This window comes from Colletotrichum fructicola (assembly GCF_000319635.2).
Source record: "Colletotrichum fructicola Nara gc5 chromosome Unknown KSG_Nara_v1_contig03, whole genome shotgun sequence".
NCBI classification, from domain to species: Eukaryota; Fungi; Ascomycota; class Sordariomycetes; order Glomerellales; family Glomerellaceae; genus Colletotrichum; species Colletotrichum fructicola.
This window is the reverse complement of record NW_027094053.1, coordinates 213,534-231,568: the sequence shown is the minus strand read 5'-3', so window position 1 is coordinate 231,568 and position 18,035 is coordinate 213,534. Positions and strand designations below refer to the sequence as shown.

At 53.0% G+C, this 18,035-nt stretch overlaps 8 protein-coding genes across 8 annotated transcripts; 4 read left to right on the top strand and 4 right to left on the bottom strand.

The window, feature by feature from the left end:
- Nucleotides 1-103: 103 nt before the first annotated feature.
- Ldah (Lipid droplet-associated hydrolase) lies at nucleotides 104-1,090 on the top strand (the record flags this gene model as incomplete). Its single annotated transcript, XM_032028614.1, has 1 exon — nucleotides 104-1,090. One exon carries the CDS (start codon nucleotides 104-106, stop codon nucleotides 1,088-1,090), a length of 987 nt encoding a protein of 328 aa, XP_031893504.1.
- Nucleotides 1,091-1,336: 246 nt separating this feature from the next.
- Nucleotides 1,337-2,304, bottom strand: CGGC5_v004812 (uncharacterized protein; the record flags this gene model as incomplete). The annotated part of the gene is made up of 4 exons (XM_032028603.2): nucleotides 1,337-1,372; nucleotides 1,423-1,431; nucleotides 1,486-1,562; nucleotides 1,614-2,304. 4 exons carry the CDS (start codon nucleotides 2,302-2,304, stop codon nucleotides 1,337-1,339), a joined length of 813 nt encoding a protein of 270 aa, XP_031893505.2.
- A 1,137-nt stretch (nucleotides 2,305-3,441) lies between these two features.
- Nucleotides 3,442-5,633, top strand: ITP1-6 (Itaconate transport protein; the record flags this gene model as incomplete). The annotated part of the gene is made up of 5 exons (XM_032028591.1): nucleotides 3,442-3,969; nucleotides 4,043-4,283; nucleotides 4,350-4,418; nucleotides 4,470-4,922; nucleotides 5,029-5,633. The coding sequence occupies 5 exons, from the start codon at nucleotides 3,442-3,444 to the stop codon at nucleotides 5,631-5,633; spliced, it is 1,896 nt and encodes a 631-aa protein (XP_031893119.1).
- A 1,640-nt stretch (nucleotides 5,634-7,273) lies between these two features.
- Nucleotides 7,274-8,095, top strand: CGGC5_v004810 (uncharacterized protein; the record flags this gene model as incomplete). The annotated part of the gene is made up of 1 exon (XM_032028580.1): nucleotides 7,274-8,095. The coding sequence occupies one exon, from the start codon at nucleotides 7,274-7,276 to the stop codon at nucleotides 8,093-8,095; it is 822 nt and encodes a 273-aa protein (XP_031893118.1).
- A 726-nt stretch (nucleotides 8,096-8,821) lies between these two features.
- CGGC5_v004809 (uncharacterized protein) lies at nucleotides 8,822-9,325 on the bottom strand (the record flags this gene model as incomplete). The annotated part of the gene is made up of 1 exon (XM_032028569.1): nucleotides 8,822-9,325. The coding sequence occupies one exon, from the start codon at nucleotides 9,323-9,325 to the stop codon at nucleotides 8,822-8,824; it is 504 nt and encodes a 167-aa protein (XP_031893127.1).
- Nucleotides 9,326-9,349: 24 nt separating this feature from the next.
- Nucleotides 9,350-9,886, bottom strand: CGGC5_v004808 (uncharacterized protein; the record flags this gene model as incomplete). Its single annotated transcript, XM_032028558.1, has 1 exon — nucleotides 9,350-9,886. One exon carries the CDS (start codon nucleotides 9,884-9,886, stop codon nucleotides 9,350-9,352), a length of 537 nt encoding a protein of 178 aa, XP_031893126.1.
- Nucleotides 9,887-12,039: 2,153 nt separating this feature from the next.
- CGGC5_v004807 (uncharacterized protein) lies at nucleotides 12,040-13,001 on the bottom strand (the record flags this gene model as incomplete). The annotated part of the gene is made up of 2 exons (XM_032028547.1): nucleotides 12,040-12,853; nucleotides 12,904-13,001. The coding sequence occupies 2 exons, from the start codon at nucleotides 12,999-13,001 to the stop codon at nucleotides 12,040-12,042; spliced, it is 912 nt and encodes a 303-aa protein (XP_031893125.1).
- A 3,190-nt stretch (nucleotides 13,002-16,191) lies between these two features.
- CGGC5_v004806 (putative amidase) lies at nucleotides 16,192-18,001 on the top strand (the record flags this gene model as incomplete). The annotated part of the gene is made up of 4 exons (XM_032028536.1): nucleotides 16,192-16,267; nucleotides 16,325-16,878; nucleotides 16,932-17,800; nucleotides 17,854-18,001. The coding sequence occupies 4 exons, from the start codon at nucleotides 16,192-16,194 to the stop codon at nucleotides 17,999-18,001; spliced, it is 1,647 nt and encodes a 548-aa protein (XP_031893124.1).
- Nucleotides 18,002-18,035: the final 34 nt, after the last annotated feature.

Here is an 18,035-nt window from a genome sequence, read left to right as displayed (position 1 = left end):
GACGACACCAGTCTTTGGCACTGAGCCGACTTCATCTGTGCGGGCCGTGCTGCGTGTTGCGAGACGGGCTTCATCAGAGCGTGCATACATACAGACAGGAACGATGACGAGCCACGGTCTCCTTTTCTTCATCCCGGGCAACCCAGGCCTTGTCGACTACTACACCGACTTCTTCGACTCGCTCAAGGCCCGCATCGGATGGGCGGATGGCCACATCCACGTCCATGGCCGCGATCTGTTTGGGTTCCGCGACGACAGCCATGAGCCCTTCAGCAATGAGCATCCGCCGTACGACCTGGAGCACCAGATCGAGGCTGTTTACAACCATCTGGCGTCGCTGCGGCGAACAGATTCGACGCGGAATGCGCCGGGAAAGAAGGGCGAGCCGTATGACTTCATCATCTTAGCGGGGCACTCGGTGGGCAGCTACATTGCGCTTGAGATTTTTCACAGACATCTCAAGGACCCCTCACGTGCACCGCACCTCAAGCTTCACGCGGGTATCTTGCTGTTCCCGACGGTTACGCACATAGCCCAGTCTCCTGCAGGAAAGAGGCTGGACCTCATCCGCACGACACCAATGCTCAACAACACCGCACATGTCATCGCGCAACGGTTTTTGGACCTGTGGCCCGCGGCTGCATTGCGTTGGTTTGTAAGCAACGTGTTAGGGATGGGCACCAAAGCCGCAGAAGTCACGACGGGGTTCTTGAAGAGCCGCGACAGTGTGTGGCAGGCTCTGCATATGGGCAAGGATGAGATGAAGGTCATCACTGAGGAGAAGTGGGACAAGGAACTTTGGGAGATCGAAGAGGATGACCTTGGCAGTGGCAGCGGGAAGAGAACTACGCCTAGATTCTTCTTCTACTTTGGAAAGAAGGACCACTGGGTTGCAGACCACTTCAGAGATCACTTCATCCGAGCCCGTGAGAAGCATATTGAGAACGGCTGGGCACGAGTGGAGATTGACGAGAGAGGACTCCCTCATGCGTTCTGCACCACAGAGAAAAACAGCGAGCTGGTTGCTGACAAGGTTGCACAGTACTTGAAGGAGCTTTGGGATGGGCTTACACTATCAGAGTCGTCGTGAGACGGGTAGGGAACATTATGATTTTAGAGGGTTACATGATACTAGACAATAGACAATAATTGTATTGCTCCCATCGCTCTTGTGATATCCTACACAAAGAAAAGTTTTTGGTGTCAGAATTTTGCTCGCTCCAAAACTCCTTTCACTCCCCATGCATCAGCTTGCCTCGAGTCTTCCACTCTACATGCATGTTTCCTGTCGTCGCCCCTGAGGCCTAGTGTCGTCTTGCTGACATTTAGATGTGATCTATATTTGCCGAATCTCTGTCACGTCCTCCGATTCCTACGTAGAGTTTAGTTAGGCATCGGCCTGCCAATCTGCAGGCTACTAACACTGGCAGTCTGTGGCGAACGTCAGTATGATATCAATTGTACTCGCACTTATCATCAACTCACCTCCGCCTCAGCCTTCTGCTTCTTGCGCCTCATCAGGCCGTAGATAAACACTCCCATCGCCAACAGTGATACACCGGCTGCGAACCATGTCAGTTTAATTTCAAGTGAAGCTCATCACAAAAACTTACCAACACCACCAAACACACCCAACAACACAACAGCGGTAGGAGTTCCACCGGCGCCCTTGGGCATGGAGCTGGAAGAAGCAGAAGATGCGGGTGGAACAGCCGCGGCAGGAGGTGGTAATGGGTTTGCGCCGGTCGGAGGGGGAGTGGAACCGGGAGGAATAGGAGGCGCGAGACCTAACGAAGAGCTCATGGGAGGCAGAGGAGGCGGCGGCGGGTTCATGACTGGCGGAGGAGGTGGAGGTGGCGGGGTGTTTGCCGGAGGCGGAGGAGGAGGTGGTGCCGCACTGGTAGCTGGCGGCGGTGGCGGCAGCGGTGCTGGCTGAGGATTGATCACAGGAGGCGCCGGCGCCAGTGTTGCAGTGACCGTGACTGTTGTCGGGATCATGATCATCACCGTCTGTGTGATGGTCGCAGCTGACGGGGTCACTGTGACGAAGATCGTGACCGTCGGGACGTTCGCATTATTATTAGGTGGCAGTCCATTTGCTGGGGGAGCTGTTCCTGGAGTTCCCGGCTGTGGTTGGCCATTGTTGATGATGATACCGCCAGCTTGACCCAACACAGACAGAAGTTGGTTCGGATCGATGGGGAGAGCGTTGGCGTTTGGAGGGCCATTCGCGGCTGCCGCAGCCTTTACCGCGTCGGGGTTGGTCTTCGCATTTTGCTCCTCGCGCTTGACAATTTCCGCCATTTTGATATCCGTTCGATTTTCCTTCACTTCGACTTGTCCTTGTCCTTCCTTCCTTCTTTCAAGACAGGTCTTGAGTCTGACCAGCGAAGGCGAGGGTCTTCTTCGGTAGACGGGCCGAGAGGCGACTACACACTTACAAGCATATCACAGATTGCTTGCCGTACGAGACCGATTTGTTGAGCAACCGAGAGAGAGTGGTGCTAGGGTATGAATGAACGGCCGCCCACTATTGAAAGACGTGGAGGCACCCATGCAGTTTTAATTCAGGCCCTGTCTTGGACGTGCAACTATTTGACTTCTGGCTCGTGTCAAACTTACAGGACCGAGGCGCCACCACTCGGGCCTTCGGTATGGCCCTACGGCATTGGGATTGCCTCATTGGGTAAGTGGGCAGCAGGTTTCTGGGTGAAGATGCTGAGGTTTTGGGTGTCAAATCCAATGTCCCCGAACACTGGAGGAAAAGAAGGTGTAATTGTGGGCTTTGGGAGAACGTGCGCTCCCCGACCCCCTCGTTTCCCCTCATCGTTCTCATCTTCCACTCTGAGTTCAAGGTTCGGCTGCTCTGATTTGCGTTGAAGGGGCCCTGGAGGGGATTAGGGGCCACACCCTCTGATGGGTGTAACCACTGCGACGCCGTGTCGAAGCAGCCTCGGTGTTTCATGAGCAGGCCAGAATTGGTCCAGAAGATGGGATGCCAAATGGCTTTTTGTGTTTTTCGAAACCAGTTTCTGTAACCTGCAGTCGCCGTGCATATGAGAGGGTGGGAGCTCGGCCGTGCGTAGAGTCGCAGGCTACCCCCGTCCAACTCTTCAAGGGGTCAGACTTGTTCCCGCTTTCTGCCACACTCTTCCATCCCAATGGGTTGTAATTCATCAGCTTGTTTTCTGAAAAGGATCAATTGCTCCTTGAATTTCTGTATTCGCGATCCTCCTGACGTCAAGGCCGATTATGGCCAGCAACCGGCTGCGTCACTGCGTGGCGGTGGAAAACAAGGCTTTCCTTCAGTGAGAATGAACGCTGGAGCCCTTATATGCTTCCATGCAACCGAGCGCAATGTTCATTAGTGCCGCTTAGATAGGTTTCCATAGACTCTCTTCGACCGACGACGACCGAAGAGAAGGCAAGATCAACAGAGCTATGAACCCCAACAGACTCCAATCGCAGCAACAAAGGCCCGGCGTGAAGAGGGGTGTTCTGGGAAGTTTGTCTGCAGCTTCAGCAGCAGCCTACAACTTTCTTGCTCACGACTTTGAATTTGTGCCGGACCGGTATCATGACGACAAGTTCTTTCCCACACGGCTATCTCGGGCGGGATCTAGTATCCGACTCGGTCGCGCTCGCGGCCGGAACAACTATCCACTGAGACCGCCGCCAATTCGGAAGAGGACATGGCAGAAGGATGCGAACGGGGAGTTGCGCAGCAAATCATTCGAGGACTCGCAGTTCAGCCACCCATACGATGAAGCACGCGGAGGAAACGACCGAAACCCGTTTGACGACGCCAATGAGTTGGAAGAGCAAGACGATGAAGCCGACGATGACGAACCGTACCACGTCTTTCCGAAGCGACAAAAATGGCTGGTCATTGTGATCATTGCTACAGCCGGCCTCTTCAGTGGGTTGTCATCCAATATCTACAACCCGTCTCTTGATGCCGTTGCGCAGGTAAGACTCGGCCCGTTCCAGCGCTTGCGGTGAAAGCGAGGGTGATGCTGATGCTGATTATGATTACTCGCAGGACCTCAAAGTCAGCTCCTCGCAGGTTTCCCTGACGATCACGTCTTACCTTATCATGCAAGCCGTGTCTCCTCTCCTATGGGGACCCATGTCAGACACATTGGGCCGGAGGCCGACATACATCGCCTCCTTTGCGGTCTACATAGGCGCCAACGTCGCGCTTAGCTTCTCACCGAATTATCCGGTGCTGCTCATTTTCAGGGGTGTCCAGGCCGCAGGGAGTGCGTCAACTGTCAGTATCGGTAGGTTGCCATAGTCTCCGTTTCTCCCTTCGACTACCCAATTTGGCAACTAATGGCAGTTCCAAGGCAATGGAGTCATTCAGGATATCTCACCGACTTCCGAAAGGGGTGCGTTCATTAGTTTCTACCAGGCCAGTAAGCTAAGTTGTCAACATGCTACAACACCCTCAACTGACACAACCGCAGTTCGAAACTTCAGCACAGCGATAGGTCCCGTGCTGGGCGGCGCCCTGGCTAATTCGCTTGGCTTTCGTTCAGTATTTGTCTTCTTGCTCATTGCCTCGACGCTTATTATTATTGCAATCATTGTGTTTCTTCCTGAGACAATGAGAAGCATCGCTGGCAATGGTGCAATCAGACTTAAAGGTCCAGTTTACAAGCCTTTGATCAGGTACATTAGGAAAGAGCCTAGGTACATGCAAGATCCGGACGGTCCTCTGAATTCCAACAAAGTCACCATCTGGACGTTTCTCAGACCCTTCAGACTGTTCAGGGAGAAGGATCTTGTCATCAACCTCATTTGGGGTGGGTTCGTCTACGCTATCTGGAACATGGTTACCACCAGCACCACACCCGTTTTCAAAGCACGGTTCCCTTTCCTGAACGAGCTGCTCTTGGGTGTGGCATTCTTACCCAACGGTAAGTGGGGACTCACACTCCAACCCTTACCTCAGCTGCTGCGAATCCCAACGCTTCTCTCGGCTGAGGGAAGCATGTATCAACTCGACTGACATATCATATGCAGGCTTCGGGACCATTGTCGGCTCTGTCTTGGCCGGGAAGCTGTTGACCCGGGACTACAAGGCCATTTCGGCCGAATACAAGGCAACGCATAACCTGAGGGAGGACGTAGAGTTGTCCCCAAAAGACATACCGCCAGACTTTCCCCTTGAGAAGGTTCGCTTACAACGGCTTCCGTGGATAGTAGCATTATTCACCGCTTCCATCACCGGCTACGGCTTTTCCTTGGCATATCCTGCAGCGACATCTCGACCCGGTTGGATAGCACTCCCCCTCGTGCTGCAGTTCCTCATTGCAGCCTCGGCAAACGCTATATTTGCTCTCAATCAGACAATCATCTCGGACCTTTGTCCCGGACAAGGTGCGAGTGCAACAGCTATCAACAACTTAGTGCGATGTGGTCTTGCCGCCTTGGGCGTGGCCTTTGCGGAACAGATGATTAACGCTGTGGGACCGGGGACAGCATTCCTGGTGTTGGCTTTGGTGGTCATAGCCGTGTCGCCCATCCAAGTTCTTAACCAATACAGAGGGCCCAAATGGCGGGCGGACAGGGCAAGGAGAGGCGGCTCAAAGGCCACTGCGGCCGTGGAGGATCGACAAAAAGCCTAGGTACGGGTCTGGCATGACACAAAAACATTTGGAGCATTGTCTGCAATCACATTGGGAATCATATTGGACGAAGCGAGCATATTTAGCATTGTTAGAATTCACACGACACAGATCATTACATGAAATACCATCATACAGACCATGGGGTGTCGGGCATAAGCCAATGATATCCATGGCTAAGATACACTTGTTGGAAGAACTGGATACTATTTCTGTAGATCTCTCAAATTCTATCTGCACTGAAGTCATTGCAGCGAGATTGACTCCAGCTCTAATTCATATGAGATATCATAGGACCCTTCATGAGCTGGAGTAGACTTCCGCCTTGTTGCTAGGCGTTGTCATCCGCTGCCATCAATCGAAGTCAACCTCGCACGATCATCTAAATGATCCTTCATGATCAACATACCCATATTTCTGGCGAAGCGAACGATTAGACTGGGGTAAACCCTCCACCAAGACAAATCATATGGCAATCATTTCCGCTGAACACAGTTTAGAGTTGCCCAGGGGGCGATCTTGTGCGTTGCAGGCCGTCTGGTGTTTGCGTTGAAACACGGGACCCGGGTCCTGTAGCCAAGGAGATCCCAGCAGTAAAGCATCCCAAACCAACATCGGTGGTCCGTACTTGATGCCTGGCTGCCGCATAGGTTTCCCAAAGCGGTGGGCATTGGCGCCACTCGTCGTGCGCCGAAAGTCGCATTCACGTGGCATCTCGGCTATTTGGCATTGTCACATTTGATAGATTAGACAGCTCCTGTCAGATGGAGTACGGAGAAATTTGAAAAGAGCCGGTCGCCGGAGTCACGGCAGCGCTAAGGCTGCAGGATTCGGCATGCTCATGTCAGTTTGACAGATGCAACTGCCGCCTTCCGTAGCCGGTGTGTTGAAGGATTCCAACCTGACCTGCTTATCTGTGAAGGTTAGTTCTACCGCTACTCTATCCTGTAGCATAGCCTTTTAAACTTAGCCGATTCCGCAAACCAAGCGGAGCAGCCCGCCCTCTTCCAAAAGTCTACTGGAACTGAACTGCAGATCCCACGCTCACATACCGTGGGTCTGAGCTGCTGAGACTAGGATATCCCTGCGGCGCGATAGAACCCTATGATCTTCTTGAGCGGCTGTTTTATCTGGCTAGCCAGTCTATCTGAATCTGGATTGACGAACAACTTACATCAGCCGCTAGAACGTGTCGCGAAAGGACGAAGATCCAGCAGCAGTATGGGCTGAGAAGCTTAGTCAGACTCTGCTGGCTTCGGGTCCAAAGGCCCGGAAATTATGTCGACGATAATAGGGCATGTCTCGCAAGTTGTTCTCCTTAAGAAGTGGCCGGAGTACAGAGGTGTTTCCGGCGTTTATTCTGATATTCCGGTCCCTTTCGGAATTATCCAACCCCGATTGAGTTTTGTAAAGTCTGGTTCGTGATTCAATGAAGGGCATGGTGACAAAGATAGAGGCGCGAACTCGTATGATTGATTCACTGTCTGGGCTGCGACCGTTCAAAACCATCTTATTGATTCACTAGTGAAAGGCGTGATGTATTTAAGGAAGGGATCTTGTGATATGTTTCTGGTTTTCGTTCTAGAAATAGACACTTCAAAATCATCAAGACTCTGCAAAAGCAAGTTCCATGATCAAAAATGGTCGACTTCATGCCTCTCCCAAGGTCTGACAACTATGACGTGAATGGGGCAAGATATCTCATTCACTTTTCACTCCCAGAGTACTCCGAAAGGTGGCATGTTAAATGCATGAATCTTGCAGCACTTGCCAAAGATGATCCGGATTGGGGATGGGACACGTCCGATCCTCTGCCCGACGAGAAGTTTGCAATTTTAGAACGAGGACTCGAGCAACTGAAAATGAACGACATCAGCATCAACATCAGAGATGACTCAGAAGATGTTATCTTGATCACAGGCTTTGACGACGCTTACAGGGCCAGGCAGAATGCAAATATGAGAGTACCGGATCTCGATGACGATATCGCAGAACTGCTTTCTCAATTTCGATTCATCGCCTTCTTCTTCTATGAGGTCGAGTTGCTCACTGCTGTTACTCACTACTGCCAAGGAGACTTCGAGTTTCCTGGTAAGAACTTCGCGAAATTTGTAAAAAGAATACCCCAGCCTGGCCACAGCCTGCAAGAATGGGTCGCCCCTGACAAAAGACAGCACATCATCATCTACTTCAGCCACAAAAACTATGAGAATATCTCAAGGTCAACAATCGGTCTGTTCGACAGATATGACATGGACCAAGACCCAGAGTTCCTCTTCATGAGTGAGTACGCGTCTAGCTATGATGCGTGTGCTTCCGAGTCTCGAGCGCGCGGGGAGCTGTTACCTCAATTACTTTTCGGGCTGGACGATGATGCTCTTGATGACGACGATGTTCCTTCGCCAGGTGAGGGCTTCGGAAATTTCACCGTCATGACGTTACGGGACAGTAAGGATCAGTAAGAGATGAAATGGTTGGGATTGGTATGTATTCAGATAGAGAGTGAATCAAAGTATCCATGCTAGATTAAGTATCTCACTTTGCCCAACGAATATCCCATGAGAGACATAGATCTTTTCGTGTTTTCTTCATCTCTGGTCGCATTATGATTTCAAAGAGGATTTCGTAATACTTCAAGTCCCAAAACTCATATACACAGCTATTCCGCTCTAGAAATGGCGAGTACGTCTCCCTGACCTCATCAGTAACACCTTGGAGATCTATCTCACATTCTCTAGAGTGGCTTCCGGCATGGTATTGTGATTCTTGTTGAGCATGATCTCTCGAATTTACTAACCTTGTCCTCACGAATAGAAAGGGCTCATAGCACTTGCTGACGGACAGGTCATTTATGAGCTTTTCCTAGACACAGAGAGCCTATACATACTTCTTGATGTTTTAGATATCTGAGTAGCTCATCTGCCACATCTTCGGTTCGCATTAGACCCGTCGCTATACACGCAGGTAGGACCCGTGGATCTCCACAGTATCAGTCCCTGTCTATCTTACATATGGAGGATGCCGAATTAAGTATCAGAAGCCAATTATCGCCATTTTCCACCCTCACGATTCCCAATATTCAGTCGTTCTGTAAGCCTTCTCCAGTGTTTCACCAGCAGATGCTGTCCCCCGAGCGTCGATGCCGCTACGGCTGACAAGCACTTTTCTCTCAATATCGAAACAATTGTCTACGTTCGTTTGAGTACAAAGATCGTACAGCCTTTTGACTGCCATGTCGCAATATTCCCTTCTCTGAGAGAAACAACATCCCATCCGTCAGAAGTTGTGCTGTTGCATACAAGTGAGGCTTCATGACCTTCGGCTTCTGTCACGATGAGATGGCTGGGATCGCGGTTGGATCCTCGCCGCTTGGTGAGAACATTCTCAGGGCGGTTCTGCGCGGGCTCCGGGATAGAACGCCGCAGCTCCTTGATCGTTTTGGTGCTCTTGATCTTAGGCCTGGTGTAGACGCCTTTGTCCCATACGACTCTGTCGACGGCCAATTCAGGACTTTTGTCGCAGCCCTCCAGCCCGGTTTCCTTGTCCACATCATACTGAAGCGGTGGCTTGAAGAATGGAACAGTTCCATCAGGTTCGAGGCGTCGCCACCAGCCGAATCGTGGAGTGCTCCTGCAAAGGTACTTATGCTGATCCTTGCGGTACATCTGAATCTTGGAAGGTGTCCCGAGCATGTCGTTTACGTGGAAGCTGATAGATCAAGGATAGTTGTCCACGATACCGCCAGAACTCATATATACGCATTTCGGGTACTTGTCCCCAACTTTGCGCTGGCTGAGAAACCACTTCGCACCGCAGTACATGGCGAGATCGCCGTACCATGTTGCACTGAGTTTGCCGTTGGAGACCTGGACAGCTGAGATGCAGATGGTCTCGGAGTACAACTGTGATATCATCACGTATTGCACTGTTGCCATTGGGTCCCTGTTCTGGGTGTGTGGGATTTTGTAGATGTTGTCATTAAGGTCATTGCTGACCGGCAACTTGTTTCTGTTGTCCTCGACCCAGTGCTGGCCGATTCTTCTTCCATCGTCGTCCCAGAGTGAGATGAAAGGCTCAGAACCAGACGCTTCCAAGTTGGCGCCATCTCCAGTGACAATGGTCACCCATGTCTCGGGTATGTGTTTGTCGGGAATGCCAGCATCATGTGACCACTTGAACGGCATGATGAGATTGTCTGGGCTGAAGAGAAACCCTAGGATACGGGCTCCAGCGGCGAGGTTAACGTTGACCATACTGAATGTTGCGGAAGGAGGAAACCATGGTCGGATCACCGAGACAGTGAGTCGCCGGCGTTCAGGCTCGAAGCGTCAGTTTTCGGGTTTCGGGGGCAGAAGGAGGAGTAGGGCAGCCACAGCCTTTGGTCAGGATTCTTGGAGCTGATTTTATATAGTGCAGTTTTCATTCACCTTGGGTTTTGAAATATCGGAAGATTCCTCCAAGAGGGATTGTTGGTGGCTTGCAGCCTCCCTACGACGAATGTGGTCGTTACATTGCTTTGTTTCCTCGCCTATTTTCGGGTACCAACATAAAGGGAGAGACGCATGCGTCTCGACACGAAAATTTGGCGTTATAAAGTGCCACACATCTGGTGACATATTTCAGGATTTGTCTCCCAGTGGCAAGAACGTGAGGGAGGTTTTTGTCCTGAAGCTCCCTCACGGACAAATGGCGGGTTCGAAAACGTGACATATGTATCCATAAAGCTTCATTCTGCACGCAACTCATTCGCAAATGACGTCAAGCCATTTTACCAAGGTCTCAGGTACTGAATTGAAGCCGTCTCCGTTCTGGACGGCGAACACGAGCAAGCTAGACTCGGCAAGAAAGAAGTCTTAGCGTAGGGGCCGGAGTATCTTGCGATGCAGAGAGTCGCTGGCAGTCTCTTATCGTGTGGATCGACTTTGTGTTGGGCTTGTGATTTATGCGTCCCTTTCTTGAATCCCAGCTCCGCAGCATCCAGTAGCCTGAATATGTATTACTATATCCGCTTGAGTTGGTCTTGCTGCGTGAACGCTGTGCTTGCTGACTCTATCCTAAGATTTATGAGATTTCTCATAATGAGAGGTCCTTTTTGTATGGGAAATCCTATCACTTGAGAGCTTTGGCCGATTCTTACGTAGTATTCTCTTAGAATATTGCCCTGGCAAATATTACTAGCTCATTTCTGCCAGCTTTGAAGGCGACTTTCATTGCTAGGTGTTTCTGATCTTGCGAAAGAAGCAGGATATCTTTGGGACTTCAACATTCCAAAGGCTATTGTTTTAAGCTTAAGCTTGGTGAGGATACCAGTCACCTCCTTCGTTGCCATTCAAGAGCGCACCAATGATGTAATTTGGAGGCACACATTATTCCCGCTATGGAAGTCTTTCGGCGGAAAGCGGTAAACGCACGAGGCAGCTCGGTTGCCGACTTTGCACTGAGCCTTTCAAAATCTTTGGATGGCATTGCGTCTAAGGGCCAAAGTGTTTAGTGTGGTCAGCAAGCGCCAACTCTACGCCTGGAAGCTTTCAAATGAGGCAACAACTTGAAATGGCGAGACCGAGGTCTCCGCCAGTCACAATGGCATTAGGCAAGCAAACATTCTCGTGCTAGCGTGACTAATGTCAAGATGCAACGGCCGTTTCTTTGTCGTGAGCATTCTATTTTCATTCTGAGAAACACAGTGGAACGACGATGGCTTGGCCCAACGCACCGTGTTTGAAGAACGTCTGGCCATAGCCATCCCACTGACGAGTATTGCACTTCGCGAGGGCTATCTCATACCGGGAAGAAGATCTCAAAGCCAGACATGTTGAGCCGTCTTGATCATACGTAACTAAATCAGCGGCTCGTTGACGAATGTGGCTATGTCATTGGCCCGGGCGTGTGGCCACACGCATCAACGCACCCCATACGAGAGCGAAGCTGCTTCAGGAACAAACTTTATAACCGTGCCTCGCGGCGTTGAAACTTTTTAACCTGCATAAGAAGTTTGCTTAACCGCAATAAGCTTCAGAGTATTTCTCCGCTAGCCAGGGGCCGGAGACGACCGAGAGGGACCAACCATGTCACGATGAGGCACCAACGGTTTAGAACGACCAACGATCGCAGGTCATAAATCATGAATTTTCTGAAATCGTACCTATGTACACAGTACCAAATTTTCCCCTGTTTCCGGCCAAAGCCATCCCATACCACACCAGGCACCGTCAACCCCTTATTCGTCACAATTCGGTATTAAACCACCAGGAAGAGTTACCGAGTTAAAAGGTTTAGATTGATTACCCACGAGCAATGAAATGACCGTTATCGATTTGAATCCAAGCTGTCTGTTCCCGTGTGATCGCTATCTCCGTAGTGTACGCTAAACTCAATTCCCTGCACAAAGTGACTCGTCAACACAAATTCACTCGGCTTGATTTCTCGACGGAACGGCTAGGGGCAGGCCTGCCGCTCCGGCTGGCTTCGGGGGAGGGGCGACACCAGGCTTCGGAGGCTGCGTGCCGGGCTTGGGGCCCTGAGCACCGCCAATGAGAGCACCGGCCTCGATGGCTCCCGGGGGTGCGGGAGCCGGGCTATTTGGATCGGAGCCTTTTTGCGGCGCGGGAGCAGCGGCCGGTGGTGGCTGCTGCTGGTTCGGTGTTGCTGGGGTGCTGCCCGGCTTGGGCTTGACACCACCCGCAGCAGCACCAGCAGCAGCACCACCTCCGACCAGAGCCCCGGCCGCGACGGCTCCGGCGGGAATGGGAGCGGGTTGGTTGTTGTTTGGTGGAGGCTGTTTACCTTGAGTAGCGCCAGCTGCGGCAGCACCTGCGTTGGCAGCGCCAGCACCAGAGGCCTTCTTCGGAGCGCCTGCGGGAGGAGCGGCTGGGACAGCGGCGGGCGGTACGGCGGCAGGAGGAGCGGCGGGCGGAGCAGCTGGTGGAGGAGCAGCCGGAAGAGGCGGGTTGCTGGCCTTGGCTGGAGGAGTCGTCGCCTTCGCCTTCGCCTTGGCCTTCGCCGGGGTGGCAGCCTTCGCAGCCTTCTTCGCGGCCTTCTTGGCCTTCTTCGCCTTCTTCTTCTTCTTCTTGCCGAGGACCTTCTTGAGCAGGCCTAGCAGCTGACGGGTCTGGAGTTCGGTGTCGTCACCGCCGCGGGCGGCCAATGCAGCATTAGGCTGTTCAACAGCGGCTACATCGCGACCATTGATCTGGGGAATGTCGGCCTGGGGACCGAGTTCACTGATTGTGTTAGTGACCTATTACCTGTAACCTCCATCACGTGTGCCTACTTGAAGTCTCCTCTGGCAACGTCCGTTCCAGCTGGGGCACCGTTGATGCCGACCAGAAGGGCCGAGGCGAGCAGGAGTAGGGGAGTTGAGAACCTCATCGTAGTGAGTGAACTAAATATTGACTAATAGTATGATGAAAGAGAGAGATGAAGTATCTTTGACCAAGTCAAGCTTGGTGGCTCAGTGGGAAGATTTTCTCGTATCTGCAATGCCTTGGGGGTGGGCGTGAACTGAGGGACCTGCCTGCTCCTTCAAAAGAGAAATTGGGTTGGGCCATCTTCCTTTAGTAGTTTCTCTGGATGGCCTCGACGTGTATTGTTGTCAGGGATACTCTACCCTCGTCCAAACCTTGGGCGAAGTCGTCCACACTATCCCAACATGCGGGTGTGCCGATCGATTGGTCGCGATTTCAGATTAAAATTCGCCGGAAGGACGACTCGCGAGTCTCTGAAACCAGTAATCGCAACTGCAGAGAAGAGAGAGAGATGCCAAAGTTCACCGGTTCGAAGTGCCCGACCCCGCGTGGATTCGCGCCTCCGCATGTTGCCGGATCGACGGGGACGGGGATACCACCTTGCATTGGAGTTTGTTATGGATCAGCGCAGATGAAGGCATTGCCCTGCGTCGCCCGATATCCTGACTTATTCGGGCGAAGTGGCGTTTCGCTGTGGTGTTTCGGGGGTGGGGAGGCTCTCCTCGTCTGATGTCGACGATAGGCAAACTCCTGCAGGAGGAAGCGAGAGATATCGATTCGTCCCATCTGATGTCGTTTCAGTCCCCCTTCATTGGTGGTGTGCCTGAAAGGCGAAGCTCCTCACAGTCTTCGGCAAGCGGAGCCCTGGTCTTAAGCTTACATAGGGCACGATGTTGCGAGCGACCGGGGCATCCAGGCAGGGGGATGGCGGTCATTGTGGAGGGGAGCCAACTGGCGGTTCGAATTCGCCCGATGCAGGCTGGAGGCTTCGGGAACCTTGCACCTCTCGACCTTTCCCTGATTCTGACGATAGTTGGAAGTTAGGTTTGTGTTAGTTCCACTTCGAAAACGTTTTGGAAGTCAGAGGGCGCGCTGCGTGGCCTGGGTCTTGGTTGGCCACCTGCAGGCTGGGAAGTTATTCATCGTCTGCCGAAAAAACTAAACTTCTCAGCCCATGCGTGGGAGAAAATTGTATTCGCCCGGATCCATCTCGTCCTAGAACCCACGTTGTCCCTCGCGCGGGCGCGCGGAGAAAGGGGGAGAGATCAAGGGCAGCATAGTTGGATTAGCTTGCGGCTCTAAGCAAAGTTTTGCCTTTGCTCACGCAATGCCAATCTTGCGTCACGAACGAGGCAAAATCGACGTCGACTCCATGATGCGACTCCACGTCGTTGGCAATCCCATATCCACAATCGCGAACAGTGCTTCCTTGAACGTCAAGCAATCCTCACAACGGTGACAGCTGCCGTGTGGAACGACAGTGGGTTGCTTCAGATGGCGTTGAGAGGAAGCGCAGCATCTCGTAGCGAACCGCAGTGCAACAACAGACAGGAGACAGTCAGATGACAAGACCGGCGCTCATTCCTGTTCTCATGCGGATGCCGTGGCAGTTCCATTCGCAGTTGAGACGGCAAAGCAGTTGTCCGCTCACGGACGTGCCTCGGAGACCAGCAGAACATGGCACGACCCGTGTGTGGTGGCCCAGGTGCGGTGCATGAGTGCGCGGGCAGGCATGGTGCGAGTTCATGTGTGTCCGACGGTGCTCTCCCAGCGGCTTGGGATGCGCCCACCGGGATCGACGCCAAGCGAAAATCGTTTCATGCGCCTGTTCGAACGAGGGAGGATGGGCAACTATGGCCGACAATGGCTTGCCAAGACTGGGTGTTTGGGACTCTTGCATGGGGTGATGGGTGATAATGGGAGGCTGTCTTGACTTATGCGGAACGAGTGAGCGTATCAAAAGACAGGATGTTATTTCTGGCGGATATGCAGGTACGGCGACGATGGTCCAGTGATATTCGGTGCTTTGTGATCTCGTGTGTATGTTTATTCGTGAGTGAGGCGGCTGTCGTGTGCGAACAGAGTTTATGAGGGCTGTCGCGGCTGTTCCGTCGCATCTCTTCGCCTCGGGGCGGAGATCTCGGCAGTCCCAATAAGCAAGTCATTGGGGCTCCCGCTTCAACATACACCGCGAGGATGTCTCCGCGCAGAAACGCATCCCACGGCAAGGCAAGGACCTGTCGCAGCATTGTGAGAGTAGAGCCCTTGGAGAATCAGCGTGTGGTCCAGGCCCCCTACTCTACACAGCCACATATGCATATTCGGCGGGGAACGTTTGTTGCACGTGTGAAAAGACCCCGGCGGATGTCGCTATTTTCAGGATTAAACATGCTCAATTAGATGGGTCCATGATCTCCCAATCGGATCTAGCCAAGCTCTGGGCTCAATCTCGTTACCAAAAGAAGGGTCTCTTAGAGGTGCATGACCGAGTCAACGACGGCCTGGAGATGGTTATGTCATGGCGTCCGAGAGCGAGCTGCTGCTGACGTACGCTCGTCAGGGACGAATAAGGGCAGGAAAACTGGTCCGTGAGGAAAATGAAGGCATCACGAGCCATTCGCAATGATGACATACGCAGTCCGAAGGTTCCGACCGCGAAATTCTTGCGTCCGGAGATGAGCCGGAGTTGGTCCGAATCCACCGGCCGGAGTCCTTGCCGCCCGGAGGTACGTACCGGTCTCCACCAACGGAGTTTGCCCCGCAAGTCACCGGAGTACAGTCTTCTCTTCCCCGCGCGATCCTTCTCGGTTCCCATCAGCTTGGTAAGACACTTGGCTCGGTATTTTGTGCAACTCTCGCGCTCAATAATCACCCGCATCCAATTGCTACCGATAATGGAGCTGTGCTGAGGACCTGTCTCTCCGCCCATGCTGCATGTAACCGAACCACTTCCCAATTATTTACGTCATGACTTTTCTCCCCCGGCTCTTATCAGAATGAGCTGCCTGTCCGGGTCGAGGACGCAATCAATCTGTGCCGGCTCAAGCTACGCGATCCCCGCAACTGCTTATCACTCGCTTGCCGTTGTCGGTGCCGTGCCGAGAGAGACACTAAACCACGCGATGCACCGGTAAACCGTGCTAGATATGCAGGACGAGTTTGGCCTGACCGGGATATCAACATGCATTTATATGTGCTCGCGTCCAAGTTATGGTCCGAGCAACCTCAGGAGCCCGTGAAGCATCACTCAACACCAAGCCAATTGAGCTGGTCCCAAATCGCCGACACTTGCCTCCCTCTCCTCACCCTCAAACATGGCTGTGCAGCGGCCGTTTCTGGCCGTGGCTCTGATCTGGCTTAGATTCGCCAGCATCGTCAGCTGCTTGACTGGTGCGTGTCGGCCGACCAGTCACCTGTCTCACGTTCGTGAATTGACTTTCGTCTCAGTCAAGGGGACCCCGTTCCCGAGTCTCATTGATGCTACCATCGATGAGCTGGCGGAAGGCCTGGAAAACGGCCTCTTCACCAGTGTCGATCTTGTGATCGCCTATCTTGGGCGCATCGGCCAAGTCAACAGCACCTTGAATGTCGTGACGGAGGTTAACCCCGACGCAGTCTCCATCGCAGCGGACTTGGATGCCCAGCGGGCCAATGGCACTATCAAGGGACCGCTTCATGGGATTCCAATCCTCATCAAAAACAATATTGCGACGGCTGACAAGATGAATAACACTGCCGGATCATGGGCTCTAGTTGGCGCCAAGGTTCCCCAGGACAGCTTTATGGCGAAGAAGCTTCGTGAGGCTGGAGCGATCATTCTGGGCAAGACAAACCTCAGCCAGTGGGCAAACTATAGAGGCAACAATACCAGCAACGGCTGGTCTGCTTACGGCGGACAGGTTTATGCGGCCTACTATCCGCAGCAAGATCCCAGTGGAAGCTCGAGTGGCAGCGGAGTGGCATCGGACTTGGGACTTGCCCTCGCAGCGCTGGGCACTGAGGTTTGTTATCATTGAGTGGATGATTTCTCGTAGCTCAAACTGACAACATGCAGACTGACGGTTCGATTGTCTCCCCTTCACAACGCAACAACCTTGTGGGGATCAAGCCCACAGTCGGCCTGACTTCTCGACATCTCGTGATCCCCATCAGCGAGCACCAGGACACCATAGGACCGATGGCCCGAACGGTCAAAGACGCAGCCTACATCCTCCACGCCATTGCCGGTGCAGACCCCAAGGACAACTACACCTCTGCAATCCCCAACAACGGCGAGATCCCAAACTACGCAGCTGCTTGCGACATGTACGCCCTTCGCGGAGCCCGCATCGGCATTCCGCGTAACGCCATAGAGCTCTTCTCCGACAACACCACCGGCACAGAAACCGACGCCTTCGAAGCAACCCTTGAGGTCTTCAAATCAGCCGGTGCGACCATAGTCGACAATGCCAACTTCACCGCGGCAGCCCAGCTAGCCAACTCAACCTCGGAGACAATCGTGTTGAACGCAGACTTCATCACCAATCTCGCAGCCTACCTGGCCGAGCTCAGCTTCAACCCCAACAACGTGACATCTCTCGCGGATGTCCGCAAATTCACGCAGTCTTTCGGTCTTGAGGACTACCCAGACCGCAACACGGCCATCTGGGACGACGCCCTGGATGTGCAGGGCTTCAACAACACAGACCCGCGGTTCTGGGCCGCGCTGCAGGAGAGCAACTACCTCGGCGGCGAGGGCGGCCTGCTTGGTACTCTGGAGAAGCACAAGCTCGACGCTGTGATCCTGCCGACGAGCTTCTCCAGCACCTGGGCGGCCATCATCGGGGCGCCGGTCGTGACGGTCCCGCTTGGGTTCTACCCGGCGAACGCGACGGTTATCAAGAATCGGAGGGGCAATCTGGTTGACACTGGCCCACACGTTCCGTGAGTACATCGATGGAGTTTTGAGCGCTTTGCCATCAACTGACAGATGTTAGGTTTGGAATCAGCTTTCTTGGGGCCAAGTTCCAGGAGGCCAAGCTGATCGGGCTAGCGTACGCTTATGAGCAGAGGACGCTGACTAGATCCAAGGTCCAGCCGTACATCACGCCGAATATTGAGATTGGCGACTATGCTGGGTACTAATTGAAGTTTTTCCGACTGTTAAGGGGTTACCTGT